Source organism: Caretta caretta, chromosome 4 (assembly GCF_965140235.1).
Source record: "Caretta caretta isolate rCarCar2 chromosome 4, rCarCar1.hap1, whole genome shotgun sequence".
Lineage (NCBI taxonomy): Eukaryota > Metazoa > Chordata > Testudines > Cheloniidae > Caretta > Caretta caretta.
Window position 1 is genome coordinate 82,576,962 of NC_134209.1, and position 16,647 is coordinate 82,593,608.

Consider the following 16,647-nt stretch of genomic DNA (forward strand, 5'->3'; position numbering starts at 1 on the left):
GTGTCACAGGGGGTATTAGCCCCAGAAGTTAAAACATGGAGGGACACCGAGCCTCAGTGCTGGAACTAGGGGGGTGCTACCACACTCCCAGGCTTGAAATAGTAGTAGTAACCCAAACACATCATTTCCCGCTTTCATCACCCGTACAATAAAAATTGTTCTAGCACCACTGGAACAGAGTGGAGCACAGTTCTCCTTTCTCCCTGGCTTATGTGGTGAGAACTCCCCGTCCTGTTCCAATCTGCTTCAACCACTGCTTAGTCCTGGTCTCCTGCCCATAATCTAATTAAGGTAATTGTTATGCTTAATTGTAAAGAAAATTATCAGCTAGTTTATTCTTAACTTCCTGTTCTAGGTGGTTTTGCAGTGTTCCTGTGTGCGTCATTCTGAGTAGAGGTGGCTGCATTTCACAATTTACCATTGCTATGGTGAGAAAAATGATTCCTCTGTGTACCAGTAGTTAGTAAGGAATTTTGGATCTTTCTGGATGAACAGAACTAAAGAGTATTTTATATTTATATACTATCTCTCTTTAGAAAGAGAACTTGTAGTTTGCTATACATAACAAGAAACATACAGTGAAAGGTAGAGGCAAGCTTAAAGTAAAGAAGGTGAGAGGATTTTCCCCGTGATTCTCAAAGACTTTCCCTAAGCATAGACACAAACAGGGCTAAGGGTGTATATTAAAGGATAATATGCTTGAATGTTGCTAAGTTACTGTAACAAAAACCATTTTTCCAAGTCTTTCTCTTCTCATCACTGTCTTTCTTTTTGGGGACATATTTTGCTGTCAGTCATGAACACCAATGAAAGAAGACTGCCAGTCAGCACAATTAGCAGAAATGGGTAGTACAAAATAGCAAGGTTTCTCATTACTGGGATGACATGAAATAAACTTTCAGTGAAGAACAGCTTACATTCCCTATGTAACCTTTCTAAAAGGGTTTAAAATTTAATGAACAGTTGTTGATTTCTGTATTTAACTTTGGCTTGTGAAACAGGATTTTAGCTGTTGTATTATGTTTTCATAGTATTCCAATTCTCTTTTCAGTAATGAGAGCTCAATAAATTATGTAAATGTATGCAATCCTTACTGTGTGTATTGAACCTCGGTCTTTAACTGCTCTGAGCTCACAATCTCTGCAGCTAATGGAAGAGAAAAAGATGTCTTCAAGGCACCTTTCTGCCTTCCTGATCATAGGATTGGCCAAGGGCTGAAACAGTTCTATATTCAAGTTAGAACAGCCATAGGACTGCTCTAACTTACACCTAATGGAACAGTCCCCCTAGGGATTAATTTTCTGACCCAAAATCAGCAGAGCACCACACACTCAGTCATGTCCCTGTGTGCCCCCCAACATGTTCCTCTGTTCAGAGGCGGAGAAGGTGGTGTATATATGGCAACATCGACTTTACAACACAGTGGTGTTCCCTGGCTCAACATCCATTTAACACACCCAGTGAATGTCAAATTAGTTCAAATTATACTTTTCCAATTAAAATAAAATCAACATATTAACAGATTTAGCTAACGTTGTGCAGAGGAGCATTAAATAATCCTCCGAGCATGTGGCTGCCCTCAGGTGAGTTGTCCGCTGGTGACCCAATTGTCAATAATACCATGACAGGAAATGTGGGAGCTGGCTGTGCTGTCTTGGACAGCGGTTTGATTGGAGGAGAAGCTGAGTAGATCACAGACAATATACCATATGTATGACTAGCCAGAATCTGCAGAGCAAGGGGGCTTAATTTCCCAGGTGTCTCTCTAGGGCCTTTACTTCTTCAAGTAGTGTCCCTGTGAGTGTTCCACTGTAGGTGTGCTTGCGTCCCTGCGCTGCTGATCAAAGAACTTTGGTAGCAGTGTCTGTTAGGCTCGTATGTGCACTGCCCCCCCCACCTCGTGCTCTGCCACAAGGCTAACCAGCACTGCGCAGATGAGCCTACCTCAGTTCCTTCTCAACCACCCCGGCAAGAGACGGAGCCATTAGCAGTCTGTTTATCGGATTGTTATTCCTATAGGAATTCAAAGAGTTAGTCTGAGGGCATGTCTACACATACAGTGCTGCAGCATGTCTGTGAAGACACCCTATGGCTGATGGGACCTCTCCCTTTGGCATAATAAAACCACCTCCACAAGCAGCAGAAGCTATGGTGGCGGGAGAAGATTTCCCACCAACATAGCACTGTTCACACCGGCACTTACATCCTTGTAACTTATGTTGCTCATGGGGATGGTTTATTCACATCCCTGAATGACATAAGTTCTGCTGACATAAGCTGTAGTGTAGACATAGCCTTGGAGTTCCTCTAGTTTTGTTTTGTTTTTTTCTTTTTTAAAAAAATGAACCTTTTTTCCCTTTGTCTGGGGTTTGCCCTAGTGCAAAGTATGCCCGATTCACTGGGGTTTAAGAGGTTCCTCTCATGCAAAGAGGCCATCCCAGTAGCGGACAGATGTTCCTGCTGCATCCGTTGTCTCAGGGAAAGCTGCATTTCCCAAAAGTGTGGTTTCTACCAACAATTAAAGTCCAGATCTCAGAAGGACTGAGACTAAAACTCTTCCTCATGGAGATAGCCCTCAAGCTGTCCCTGGACCCATCTAGATGGTGTGAACCTTCCCCAAAGTCCTCAACATCTAAGGTCTATGAGTCGAAGAAAACAGCTGTGGAACCCTCACATAAGGCTTCAAAAAAGAGAGTCATGAGTCCTTAGAGTGATCTCCAGGCTAGTCAAAAAATATCTCTGGCACATTCAATGTAGTGAGCTCCAAGGGCACTAAGGCCATCCAAACACGGTACCCATAGCTCATGAGGTTCTGGTGTACAGATACCATTGATGTACCTAAGGATGTGATGGCATCAGTACCGACAAGGAAAGGTAAGGATAGAGACTGCACTACCTCTGGGAAGATGCTGCCAGTACAGGCATTACCGTCGGCACCATCAACAACATGCCATCCAGCCTCAGAGCACTCAGTATGTCCCAGATCTGATCCCCTCAATGCCATTGACCCAGCACCAACAACCACCATCAGTACCGAGTATGACAGCACCATAAGAGTTCAGACACTCAAAGGACCTTACGGTAGCTGAGATACCAGAGTCTCCCCTGCTCTGTACTGTGGCCCTGGTACCGAGTTTACGTCGGACACAGGAATCTCCACCAGTACTGGGTTGTACACCTCTAGTGGAGAATTGGAGAGTAAACAGGAGGAGGTTGTTTCCCATCACTCCTCCCACTCTCCTTATAGTGCCCACTACCAATCTGGGTCCCCTCAGTCATACCCTTCCCCTGCTCCGCAACCACCATGGTATGGCCAGCCATGAGCCCAACCACCATGACCCCTTACACCACCCCAGTAGCCCTACTGGGATCCCTAGGCAGCATACAGACTCCACACCAAACATCTAGCGTGGCCCACCGTGAGCCTTTGAGGTGCTCTCCCTCAGCCATGGTATCCAGAGCCTCTGAACCTCTCAAAAAAATCATGGAAGAACAGGAGGTCAGATTCAGGGATGCTAGAACAATTTTTACACAGTGCATGCCGATGATGGAAATCATGTATTTATGTTTGTTGTTATTGCTTCAAGCAGGAGCACCCCTAGTTCTAGCACCACTGGTTGGATTTGAGGAGGAGGTCACACCACAGACCAACATTTCTTCCTCCTCTCCAGACAGGGCAGTGATGTCTTCTCTGCTGTTTCTAGCAGACAACTTCAAGCTATTTCAAGATTTAGCAAAACGGGTGACAGACACTTTGCAGATTCCTATTGAGAGGAAAGACACATATCATTAACTCATGGACATCTTACACACTTCCTTTTCCTCCAGAATAGCTCTCCCCAGCAATGAGGCCCTTCTGGACTCAGCCAAGCTTATTTTGCAAACTCCAGCATCGGTCATGCCTCCCTTCAAATGGACCAATAAAAAATATTACATCCAGGGTAAGGATATGGAATTTCTTTTTTCCCATCCCCTCCCTAGTTTGATAGTTGTGGATGCACTGTACTCCCAAGGTTGTCAACACCGGGTGAAGTCCACCCGCTATGACAGGGATTGGAAGCACCTTGACCTATGTGGGAGAAAGACCTATTCATCTGCTATACTGCAATTTAGAATTGGAAATTCTCAGGCTCTGTAAGCAAAATACAATTACATCAGTTACTCTAAGCTCAACGCATTTATTGATCAGCTCCCAAAGTCACACCAAGAACAGTTTCATGCTGTTGTTAATGAAGGACAACTGGTGGCCAACACAGAACTCCAGTCAGCACCTGATGCAGTCGACACAGCAACCCAATCTATCTGCACAGCTGTTATGCAGTGAGCATCATGGTTGCACCTGTTCGGCTTCCCTAAGGAAGTGAAGACTACTGTAGAGGACCTCCATTCAAGGACACCGAATTGTTTGCCAAAAAGATTGACATATCCCTCCATACACTCAAAGTTTCCAGAGCTACTCTTCAGTCATTAGGGATTTATATACCTGGACAAAAAAGAAAATTTAGTCCTCAACCTCCGCATAAATCCCAGCACTCCAATTCAGTGCTATTATGAGCCTCAAAGGAAAAAATCCAGGTTTTCAAAATGTAAACCATCAGGCCCACAGTCTTCCTCTTCACAACCATTCACCTCAAAACATCAGTTTTGACACCTTGGTTGGGACACTTTAGTGACCACTCCTCTCAACACCAACTGCAGCTGATCAACCCATCATATCCATTTGGGTGCTGCTTTGCTTCGTTCCACAACAACTGGGAATGAATAACATACAAAAAATGGATTCTGGAAATCATCTGCAATGGGTACTCCACCCAATGGGTACTTCACCTCCCTCCCCATCAACGCCCTTCCCCCTCCCTCTTCAGGGACCCTTCTCACGAGAGTCTGTTGCAACAAGAAATAGATCACCTTCTCTGCTTAGGAGCCACAGAACTTGCGCCTCTGCATCTATGAGGCATAGGTTTTTACTCTCATTATTTCCTGATGCCCAAGAAGAAGGGAAGTTGGAGTCCCATGCTAGACCTTGGAGCACTGAATAAGTTTATCAGAGCTCAAAAATTCAAAATGGTCACACTAGCAATGATTATTCCATCTTTGGAACAGGAAGATTGGTTCTCGGCCCTCGACCTGCAGGATGCTTACTTCCACAGCAACTCCCCAGATTTACCCTGGGCCAGGACCCTTACCAGTATAGAGTACTCCCCTTTGGAGTCTCATCAGTTCCAAGAGTATTCTCCAAGGTCCTCTCTGACATGACAGCTCACCTATGTTCCCAGGGGATCACGATCTACCCCATGCCTGGAAAATTGTCTCCTCAGAGTCTGGTCATTCATTGAGGCCCTTTGGGCTACCTAAACTACTGTGGACTTGTTCGTGGGGCTGGGCCTACAGATCAACTTCCAAAAATCAATGTTAACCCCTGTACACTACCTAGAGTTCATAGGAGCTGATCTTGACTCATTACAGGCAAGGGTGCTCCTTCCACAGCACAGGTTCACAACTTGTCCATGCTCAGAGTCCGTACAAATATCACTGCCTTTAACTTCTGGGGCACATGGTTGCGGGCATGTCCATGATAACTCATGCTAAGCTTTACGTGAGGTAGCTCCAGACATGGTTCAGCTTGGTTTACAGGCCAAACAGAGACAGACTAGACAAACCTTTCTCATGGCCCACCAAAGTCAAACACTCCCTGGACTGGTGAAAGACCCAGCAAATGTCTGCCTGGCGATGTCCTTCTCACAACCTTTCCCATCATTATTTCTCACCATTGATGCATCCCTCAAGGCGTGGGGTGCACATCTCAACAACCTCATGGAGATGTCTCTTCACATCAACCTCCTCAAACTCAGAGCAGTCAGGAATGCTTGTGCTCACTTCCGCTAATCAGAGGTACACACACGAGTCATCGCAGACAACACAGCATGCATGTACTACATAAATCGTCTGGGAGCGGGGCGGATCTCACTCCCTCTGTGCAGAAGCACTAAAGCTGTGGAACTAGTGCATTTCTCACTGTGTCACAATATTAGCAGTCTAGCTTCCAGGAGTACAGAACACGACAGTGGACAGTCTCAAGTTCCCACACAACCACAAATGGGAGATGAACTCAGCAGTACTTCATGAGATATTCAGATGGTGGGGATCACCAACTATAGACTTATTCGCCACTTACCTGAACAAGAAATGTCCATTCTACTGCTCCCTGGAAGGCCTCAGACAACACTCCTTAGGGGACACTCTCCTTCTCTTGTGGGACAAGGGCCTGTTATATGCCTTTCTCCCAATCCCTCTATTATCAAAAGTCCTGTTTAAAAATAAAGAGAGAGAGCAAATGTCATACTGATTGCTCCCACATGGCCAAGACAGACATAGTACCCTTACCGGTCACAGCTGGCAAAGTGTCCACTGATCCTTCTTCACAACCTCTCTTGCACAGCCAAGGATGCACGCTCAACCACAACATGTGGATACTGTGGCTCAAGGCCTGGCTCCTTCATGGTCCCAACACATAGAAAGATCCTGCTCTGAGGAGGTACAGGAAGTGTGTAGCTGATTTCCTACTGTGTAGTAAAGTCATACTTACCTGCAGAAGTGGACCAGGTTTCAGGTTTGGTGTAATTCTAGACAAATTCCCCTGACATCTGCTACTCTCCCAATGATCCTAGACTACAGGCTGACTATCAAGAAATCAGGACTATTTCTTAGTTTATGCAAAGTACACCTAGCAGCCATAACATCCTTCCATCAACAAATAGAGGGAAACTCAGTGTTCTTGCACCCAACTACAAAGCAACTCCTCAAGGGTATAATAAACATTGTCCCCCAACCCAGACATCCCACCCTAACATGGGACCTAAACTTAATACTAAATACCCTGACTAGGCCACCCTTTGAACCTATGGCTCCTTGTTCGCTCACATACACGTCAATGAAGACCGCATTCCTGGTGGCAGTCACCTCGGTGAGGAGAATAGAGAAGATAGTGGCAATGATGTCAGGCACACACCCATTCTACGGTATTCTTTTGGAACAAGGTTACACTCATGCTACACCCAAAGTTCGTCCCCAGGTTGACTTCGGTTTTTCACATAAATTAACTGATTCACCTCCCAGCTTTTTACCCTAAGCCTCACCGATATAACAGGGAGGCTATTCTACACACGTTAGATGTTAGAGGGGCTCTGGCCTTTTACCTGGACAGGACAAAGACCTTTAGAAACTCTCCTAAGCTCTCTCTTTCCATTGCGGACAAATCAAAAGGGACACAAATATCTGCACAGAGACTCTTGAACTGCATTAAACAATGCTACGAGATTCGCAGAGTCATTCTTCCATCTGAAATCCATACACACTTCATAAGGTCAATTTCCGCCTTAGTTGCCTTCGTCAAGAATGTCCCTATTTTGGAAATCTGCAGAGCAGCCACCTGGGCATCTGTACATACCTTTACAGAACACTATGTGGTTACAGGTGACTCGACTTCCAACGTCAACTTTGGCACCTCAGTATTATCATCCATAACAGACTCGACTCCAAAGCCCCAGACCTCCATTGGGAACACGGCTTGGGAGTCATCTACAGTGGAGCACCCATCGGGGCACTACTCAAAGAACAAGAGGGAGTTACTTTGTGCAGTAACAATGGCTCTTTGAGACGAGTGTCCCTATGGGTGCTCCACGACCCACCCTCCTCCCCTCTACTTTGGAGTTCATGTCAATGACTCTTCAGTAGAGAAGGAACTGAGCGTGGGTAACCTGTGCAGTGCTAGTTAGCCTCATGGCAGAGCAGAAGGTGGGAGGACAGTGCATGTGCGGGCCAAACGGACACTGCTACCAAAGTTCTCTGATCAGAAGCACACGATCAGAAGCACACGGACACAAGCACGCCTACAGTGGAGCACTCCTAGGGGGACACATCTTGAAGTGCACAAGGTAAGTAACTTCCTCTTTTCTTGGCCTCACCATATGTCTGCACTGTAGCCGCACTAGTCCCTGAGTCGGGGAAAGAAGAATGTAATCAATCTCTGGCTCTGTAAGATCTGTGGCTTTGATGTCTTTTCTAAAATCTCTCCATGCTCTTCCTGGGAAACTTAGAGGGTCTAGGTGAAGAAGTGCTCACCTAGCACTTCTGCCACCAGGAGGAATCCGTAAGAAACATTACACCTTTTAGCCACACAAAGAAGAGGGAAGAACAACAATTCCATTTAAAAAAACAAGTTCCTCCTCTGTCATCCCTATCAATTCAAAGTGTATACTTTTGAACACTGAATTAACAATTGGGTATTCTACTTGAGCAGACCTTTAATTACTAGGACGAAACAATTTTCTCTTCACTGCTCTTTTAGAAAAACTCCTCCAGGCTTTAAATGAAGATAAAGAACCCACACAAAAGAATTACAATAGAGAATTTGTTTATAGACTATCAGCAGTGCAGACATAATGCTGCCCTTTATCATCACTTGTCATACTAGTGACAGCCTATAAAACTCTTGCTCCTGCACGACTCTTTATTTGTCATCTTCTGCGCCAGCTCCTGCCCTGGCAGATGCCTGGCATGTATCAGACATATGATTTATTACCTCATTTAATCAACACTGTGAAAGAAAGAATGATATCTTTTCTTTTTAAATGACAAATTAGGCATCTTTCCCCCTATTTTTAGTGACAGGAGTGCTGACTTTTTTTACATCTGAGGTGCCCCATTTATTGCTCAGTGAAGAATTTAAATACTCTCTCATGCCTGCCTCTGAAAGTGAAATTTATGTAATATTGCCGCATATAAATGAAGCCATCCTACCTCAGTGTTTTATTGCCATGGCAAGCTTGCTTGAACTGATTCTGCTGGCAATAAATGGCCTGAATGTGTTGTCTCTGGGAGATATAAAGGCCTTTCATTTCATTTTGTTTTCTATTTTGCGCATCACATTGGAATTTCTTTAGAGAATTTCTCCCAAAATTATGGTGTTGCCTTGACACTGAAGGATGTGTGTGTGTGTTTGGAGATGCAGCTTACTGGCTTCTCAATGTACATGGATAATGCAGAGGGCATGTGTATACAGGAGACTTTCTTGGAAGATGATATCTACAGCAATAGAATAGTCTTATCAGGCTGGTGATAAAAATTAAATTGAGATGTGTGTGGTAAAAATCAGATTCCCCCTCCCCCATCCCACCCCCCGCCCTTTCACTATGAAGGGAAACTCAAACTGGAGTTCTGTGGTAAAGGGGCAGTTTATTTTGATATTATGGATAAATGTGATGTTCAAAGCCAAAGCTCATAGAAATTAGTAACAGAAAATAGTAACAGATCTACTAGATGAGATCTTGCTAGGACAGGGTTATTTCCTACAGCATATTCTCAAATGCTTGTACTATCTAGTTTTCAATGATCCTTAGCCAAAGGGGCTTTCACAGTTTTGCCTTTCTTCTGGGCACTGACCTTCATGACCACTAGGTTGTGAGGTGTTTTATGTGGGGGCAACTCTTGAAAACAAACTACAAAGTGCTGCTCTTGCAAAAACAGCAGCATGATTTTTTCCAAGGGTCTTGCCAACACTCTGAGAAGTGCATTGGTTGCTTATATGTCGGTGACTGACCATCAAGATTTTATATTTAGCATTTATATAACCTTAGAAAATATTGGGGCAGTGGCCCAGAGGGGCCATCTGTTGTGTTAGGTCTCATTATGTGTCTGAGATTGGCAGGACTGGAATCGAGTGTCCTGAGACATACATTTGAAATGGAAGTGTAGTATGGAAGCACTTACATATTGATTTAACTTGAGGAGTGTTATCATCTGTGAACCCGATTTTTTTTATTTTGAGAAATCTTCCTTCTCTAAACCATATTATAGTAGATTGTTGAAACTGGGTTCTGCATGCAGCTTTTGTAGTAAAGAGATTATGGATTGTGTACTAAATCTTTCATCTTTGTAAAATCTCAAAATTAGACATGTATTAGATGTAGTTATTGATACTCTCTTCTTCTGTATCAATGTTTAGGATTAGAATGTTGCTTATATGGATTTAATTTCCTAATTTGCTCAGGGGTTACTCAGTCTAGACACTTTACATGTCTTTAGTAATCACTAATTTTCTTGAATTTTTGAAAGAGCTCTGGTGTTTTGATGGCATCAGTCAAACTGATCTCTTTAAAAATGAGTATTCTCTGACATCCAGTACTTTTACTTTCTGAGTAAGTAGGATGACTCTGTAGGTACAAATCTAAGTAAAGCTATACTTAGAATACTATGTAAATAGTACACATTTGTATAGTCAACTCTTTTGTGCTCCTGGTGCCATACTATAAACCTAATAAAACGACTAGGTCACAGGACAAAAATAGTTTTATCCTTTTGAATAAGCCCAACTTAGGAAGACTGGATCCTGACATTCAAAGATGTGCTGAGTTATTTAACACAGTGTTTCCCAAAGTGTGGGATATGCTCCCTGGTAGACATGAAGGGCTAGTTAGGAGGATGGCCCATCGAGATCTCTCCAGTCTCAGCTTTCACTTTAAGTCTCTGGCTGTTATGTTTGTGCAAAAAAACTTTCAAAATATGAAGAGCACAACTGACGCAGAGATGCTTGAATGAGTTTGCAGGGAGCCTAAAACCATAGCTCTGGGATTTCATTTCAATGGTTGCTAACTCAGATGTCAATGAAGATACTATAAACCCCAACATTTTCACTGCTTAGCAAATGCGGTAAGAAAGGAGAAATACCTTAGGGCTGGTCTACACTAGGAACTTACATTGGCACGGGTGAGGATTGAGAGACATAGCAGTGCCAACCTAACCCTGGTGTAGACAGTGCTAGATTGTCAGAAGAATTCTTCTGTTGACCTAGGCCTGGTCTACACTAAAAAAAATTAGGTCAGTGTAATTATGTTGCTCGCGGGTGTGAAAACTCTATACCCCCGAGTAGCATAATTAAGCCAACCCAAGTCCCCATGTAGACAGCACCTAAGTCAACAGAAGAATTCTTCCATTGACCTAGCTACTGCCTCTGGGAGGTGGATTGCCTATGCTGATGGGACAACCCCGCCTGTCAGTGTAAATAGTGCCTACACTGAAGCATCAGCATTTCCCAAAGTGTTTGAGTTTGGTTTTGTTGGGGTGTTGTGTTTTTTTGGAGGATGTGGGGGGATGGAAGGTGGATAAATTCCGATGTTAGGCCACTGACAATGCATGGCAGCATTGCAGAGAGGATGTGATTTGGCTTCATTTTCCTGAAGAGAGGCGCAACTCTTAAAAGCTTGGGAAACCCTGGTTTACCAAAACATGGGGAATAGAATGAAGTCCTTTTGTACTGGGTGTCCATTTGTACTTAACCAAGGCAAGAAACAATTTCAGGGTTAATCAAAAGAAGAAGTGTTGTTTAAACTCAGAGGAATTAAAGCAGGATCCTGCAGAGGACAAGGAAGAATGCCTTTTTCTTCTGCTCTTATTCCAAATCCCAACTGCCCTTTCTATCTTTTCCTTTCTTCCCTGTGATGGTAGGACTCGTGAATGATTTATTTGCTTGCGCTGCTTACTAGTTGTGCCAATTAAATTCATTCTACATTGTCCTCAAATAGAAATTGTTAGTCCACCTAACAGCTGTTCTGTTTATCTTATTGTTACAATGAAGTGAGCTGTAGCTCACGAAAGCTTATGCTCAAATAAATGTGTTAGTCTCTAAGGTGCCACAAGTACTCCTTTTCTTTTTGCGAATACAGACTAGCACGGCTGCTACTCTGAAACCTGTCATCTTTAATGTTATCCTCATCATGTGTCTACTTCATCCTGTCTGAAATGTAGGTTGTGGGCACCCTGAGGCCAGGGCTGTCATCTGACTACTTGTCTGTACAGTACCTAACAATGGGACCCAGATCCTAGACTGGGGTTCCTTTGTTTTCATACAAAAAAATCACAGTAAGTTTAACTAGATTTCTAGGTGGAGGTGGGGGGTGAAGTGATCGTTGAGTTGTGGTAAATTTTCAGAATTTCACAGAAGCACTGTACCAACTAACTTTGGCTTGATTTACCATGGAAATTTGCAATTCTCAACAGCATTAAAGCTGTTTAATTTCTTAATGCTATAGGGTGATTAAAACTACTACAAAGAGAAAACTGTCTCAGAACCCTTTAAAAATTATCTTATGCTGCTGTAAGGCACATCTGTGCCTTTGTTCTTAGGTATTGTTACCTTTTCCTGTATTCTTATGCTCAAAGAATAACTATGAAGAGAGCTCCTAAAAGCCAAGGAAAGAGTGGGGTAAATATACACTTTAAAGGGTCTTACAAGTGGAAACAAAATGTTTCAAGGATAACTTTGAATTTAGGAGTCTTGATGCTGAATCCAGGTGGTTTGCTGACAAATCATAAGCGTGTACTTCTTGAGCAGGTAAAGAGAGTATTGCCAGGGGTGTGATTAGTGTCAGCTGGTGCCCAAGATAAGTGCTAGGGATGTAGGTAGTAATCTACACACATCCCTGCTTCTATGAATGGAGGCTGATCATACTTTCAAAGTGAAAAATTGGGACAGTCTGCAAAGTTAGAGGGAAGGAGGCAGCTTCTTTCCACCTCTTTCAGAATTTCAAAAACTGGGACACTTTACAGTCAAGGAGAAAGCAGTATGTATCCTTCTTCCATCCTTTTTATTATCCTCTCCTAGCACCAGTCTCTCTCCCTCCAATCTAGATCTTATCCCACCATCTCCTCCTCCCCCAACACACACACACACACACACACAACCAGTTTGCCCACATCGTCATTCACTATTTGACTGTTACCTCCTGCACTCAACCCATTCTCTTGCTAGTTCAGTACTGCTCCAACTCAAACTCCATCTGCTCAGAAACACCTATAAGCCAATTCCTCTCCTTTTCCTATCTAACCTCTTCATAGCTCAGAACTACCCCCTCAACCTGAATGGTCTCAAGCTTAGAAAACACTCATCCCGACTCGTACCCCTCCAGGTTAGACATCTCATCCCCAGAGTCAATTCTTCTTTTCTGACACTGAGGCTCAGAAGTCCCCAGCTCCAGCCTGTGGGTCTGCAAAGGCAGAAACAGAGGCAGCAGAGAGCATGTGGAGACAGCTGTTTACTCTGCTTAAGTGGGGCTAGTGCCACACACCTGAATTTCCTGCTCTCTCTCTCATCTCTCTGCTGCTTGTGCTGTAGGGTAGGAAGGACTCTGGTGTCGTCAGGTGTAGTGCAGCCTCCACAGTCCACCAAGAGTCTCCTAGTGGTACAAGCTGGTACTGCATATTTGCCGCACTGAATTGTGACAATACTGGTGGGGCTTAGTGCCTAAAAGCCAGGAATGATGTTTATATCCAGCCGAAGCTCAGTGGAAAGGATATGCTTTTGCTGTTAATGCTTCTGCTATTGCTGTATCTGTGCTACAAAATACACTTGTTGAAGAACAAGATGGACATCTGAATGCTGTATTGTTACAAAACCGAGATAGTAGTGCTGTTAAATGCTAAGAGCATTCTCCACCATAAAAATTGGTAAAATAAAAAGATCAGGACTTGTTGTAGCCAGTATTCCAATGTTAATTCAGCTGCCCTAGTTACCAAGAAACAGAGGTTCAAAGGAAAAAGACCCCTGAAAAAAATCATTTTTCAGACGTCCCTGTTTTTTTCCCCATAGAGCATAAGGAATAAAGAAAAAATGCTCTTTTTATACCACATCTGGTAAAGCACTATTCTTCAGATTAAAATCCTACATGCCCAAAGCAAACTGTAAAGGCTATATCATAAACCCCCAAAAGTGGTTTAGAATGGAAATATCCATATATCCTTTGTTATAGAAGCCTGGTGAGGGATTGCTTAAAGGAGATATGTACTGGAGAATGTGCTTCTGCAAATTTTATTCCCTTGCTAATGGAACTTAAAGAAGAACTGTGCATCTAAGTGCCCCATTGTACATGCAATTACCCAGCCTGTATATGGCCAGTGTAGGCTTCTTCAAACAATAGGAAGCATCCTCAGATTGAGGTCACTGCTGAATAATAGGCCTTTTTCATAGAATATCAGGGTTGGAAGGGACCTCAGGAGGTCATCTAGTCCAACCCCCTGCTCAAAGCAGGACTAATCCGCAATTTCTGCCCCAGATACCTAAATGGCCCCCTCAAGGATTCAACTCACAACCCTGGGTTTAGCAGGCCAATGCTCAAACCACTGAGCTATCCCCCTCCCACCACCTTGATACCTGCATAAGACCAAAACAAAGAAATCTTGGTTGATGGCAAATTTCCTACTATCTATAATAATATAGGGCCTGATCCAAAGTCCATGGAGACTATTGGGAACAACAGCATTCCAAAATAATTCCAAATTCCACAGCATAACAAAGACAAACAATCAGAATCTTATAGAGTCATTTTTGATGTGCATTAGCTTGTATCCACTAGCATCAGTAAATGCAGCCAGAGCCGTCCCTTGGATAGGGCAAATTGGCCGGTGTGACTGGCCGGCACAGTTGGTCCTGGAAGATGAATCTGTCACTTCCGCAACTACCCTGTTGTTGGCAGTTAGCGGGAGACAGCACCTGGCTCGGCCACCCGCGTTTCAGTGCAGCAAGTCCCCCGACCTGACCGGAGCCCTGAGCCGCCGTGGCGCTATGGCCAACGATAGCCCCAGGGTAGGCACCGGCAACTGCCAGCAGCAGCAGGTGGCCCACCGGCCCAGCCGCTGATGCAGAGTGGAGCCCTCAAGTCAGCGGGGGCTGATTTGTCCCGGGCCTCTCATCCTCCCTAGAGACGGCCCTGAATGCAACATGTCAAAAGTGATAAGTATTGGAGACCAAGCTTTTCCCTCCTCCTTTCCCTGCCAAATAGTTACTGAATTTATTCAGAGCAGGAATGAACATGACAAACTGAAGTGTTTCATCATAGGCAGTGGATTATTTTCCCGATTGTAGTATTTTCAGTAATTTATTTACGGTGAGGCAAAACTGTAGGAGGTGATTTCACTTCTATTGTTTATTTCTAATTGGAAGAAAATATATTCCAAATGTGCTGTTATGTGATGCATACACAGTCAGGCTAAACAGACAGAATAGTACAGAATATATCAATTGTTGTACTTCTACAGCTTAATTTTATTTGCAAGGCAGCCATCCATTTGCTTCAAGCTCCTAGCCAGTTACCACTTGCTAGTTTATTTGCCCTCCTCATAAAAAATAATTTAGTCATGCTGATTTAACACTTAATTTTTAAAAATTGCTTTCCATGCATCTTCTTACATAATTAATAAAAGTAGAAAGCCTGCTTGGAAAGGGCATTGTTTGAAAACCATATGTCAGGATGATCATCTGGCCTTGGGCTGCAGGAACTAGAGAATGGGTGAACATTCTGCAGTTGTTTTGGCTGTGATTATATGGTGCATGGCAACTTGCCAGTAGCAGTTAAGTAGCAGTAAAAGGTCTAGAATGTCAGTGGTTTCCTCTGTGTATTAGCACAAAGATCATTTGCAATTTAAGAACCATCTCAGAAAGGGTTTACAGCAGATACTGAAGGATTTGAAATTACAAGAAATAAAAGGGCGCTGAATGCTTATAGTGGTATCTGCACATGCCCATTCTTAGTTTGGCCCTCCATGGCTGACACCTCTACCCTTTTCCCCTTCTTTCCAGAACACTTGAAAGAGAAGTTGGAGGAGTACATGGCCCGTTTTGCCAAAGTGAGGATTGTGCGCACCAAGAAACGAGAAGGGCTGATTCGGACCAGATTGCTGGGAGCCTCAATGGCTAAAGGAGAAGTCTTGACGTTCCTGGACTCCCATTGTGAAGTCAACGTGAATTGGCTACCTCCATTGCTTAGTAAGTGCTTGAACATTAATTGGCCATTAATGTCAGAACACATGGTATAGTTCCAAGAATTAAACTTGTGCCCCAAAATAAGCAGATCCTTGCACTATATAAAAAGGTTAGTACTGTACTGCAGGTGGCCTGTGACAATTCTGATATCCCACACACAGCATGAGATTTCTAGACCTTCATATACAGTACACCACCTATTTTTGCTGCAATAATTGGACAGATATATATACTGGTTACCTGGAAAAAGTCCGTATAAGAAAGAGCTTGTTTGTTTGACAAAACACAGGAATCTGAGCTTCTTTATTCCAGAGATGACTAGTATAACTTCTGCAATATAGTTCTGCTCTCCCATAGCTTAATTTCTTTTTTTAAAAAGAGACCTCTAAATCTAGTACTAGGTAAGGAATGTACTGTAAACCTAAGAGCATTAAGTAATGTTTGGTATGCACTATTGTACTCCTTAGTCTTCCACGGTCCACTAAATCAGCTTTTGTTGTAAATATATCCCAGATTTTGGAGTTAAACCCAATAACTGCATTCACAATAGGAAGCTCAGAAAGGATGATTTGCTATTTGCTGGATTCTAGCTGGAACCAGCGAAGCTCCATTAGTTAAAGCATGGGAAGAAACAGTTGTAAGTAGTCTAGGATTTAAGTCAGGAAATAATGCTCCCTTCCCTACACACCTGACTATTCACCCCTCCAGAGAAAGATGAGTGGTGCTTCCTTACTTGAGTATAGACAAGAAACTTTTTTTCTTTTTTTCAGTAAAAGCATCTCTCATAAGGATGGCAGTTTAGCCTTTCCTCAGAGAATGGTATTATGTCTTGAGTT

The 16,647-nt window shown here is 43.4% G+C and overlaps 1 protein-coding gene across 11 annotated transcripts in view; it reads left to right on the top strand.

Moving 5' to 3' along the window:
• GALNTL6 (polypeptide N-acetylgalactosaminyltransferase like 6) overlaps nucleotides 1-16,647 on the top strand; it is a 928,998-nt gene that overhangs the window by 770,750 nt on the left and 141,601 nt on the right. For all 11 annotated transcript variants that reach the window (XM_048847720.2, XM_048847722.2, XM_048847725.2 and 8 more), the window contains one exon: nucleotides 15,629-15,814. In XM_048847720.2, the coding sequence (XP_048703677.2) occupies nucleotides 15,629-15,814 (186 nt within the window). The remainder of the gene's footprint in view (nucleotides 1-15,628; nucleotides 15,815-16,647) is intronic.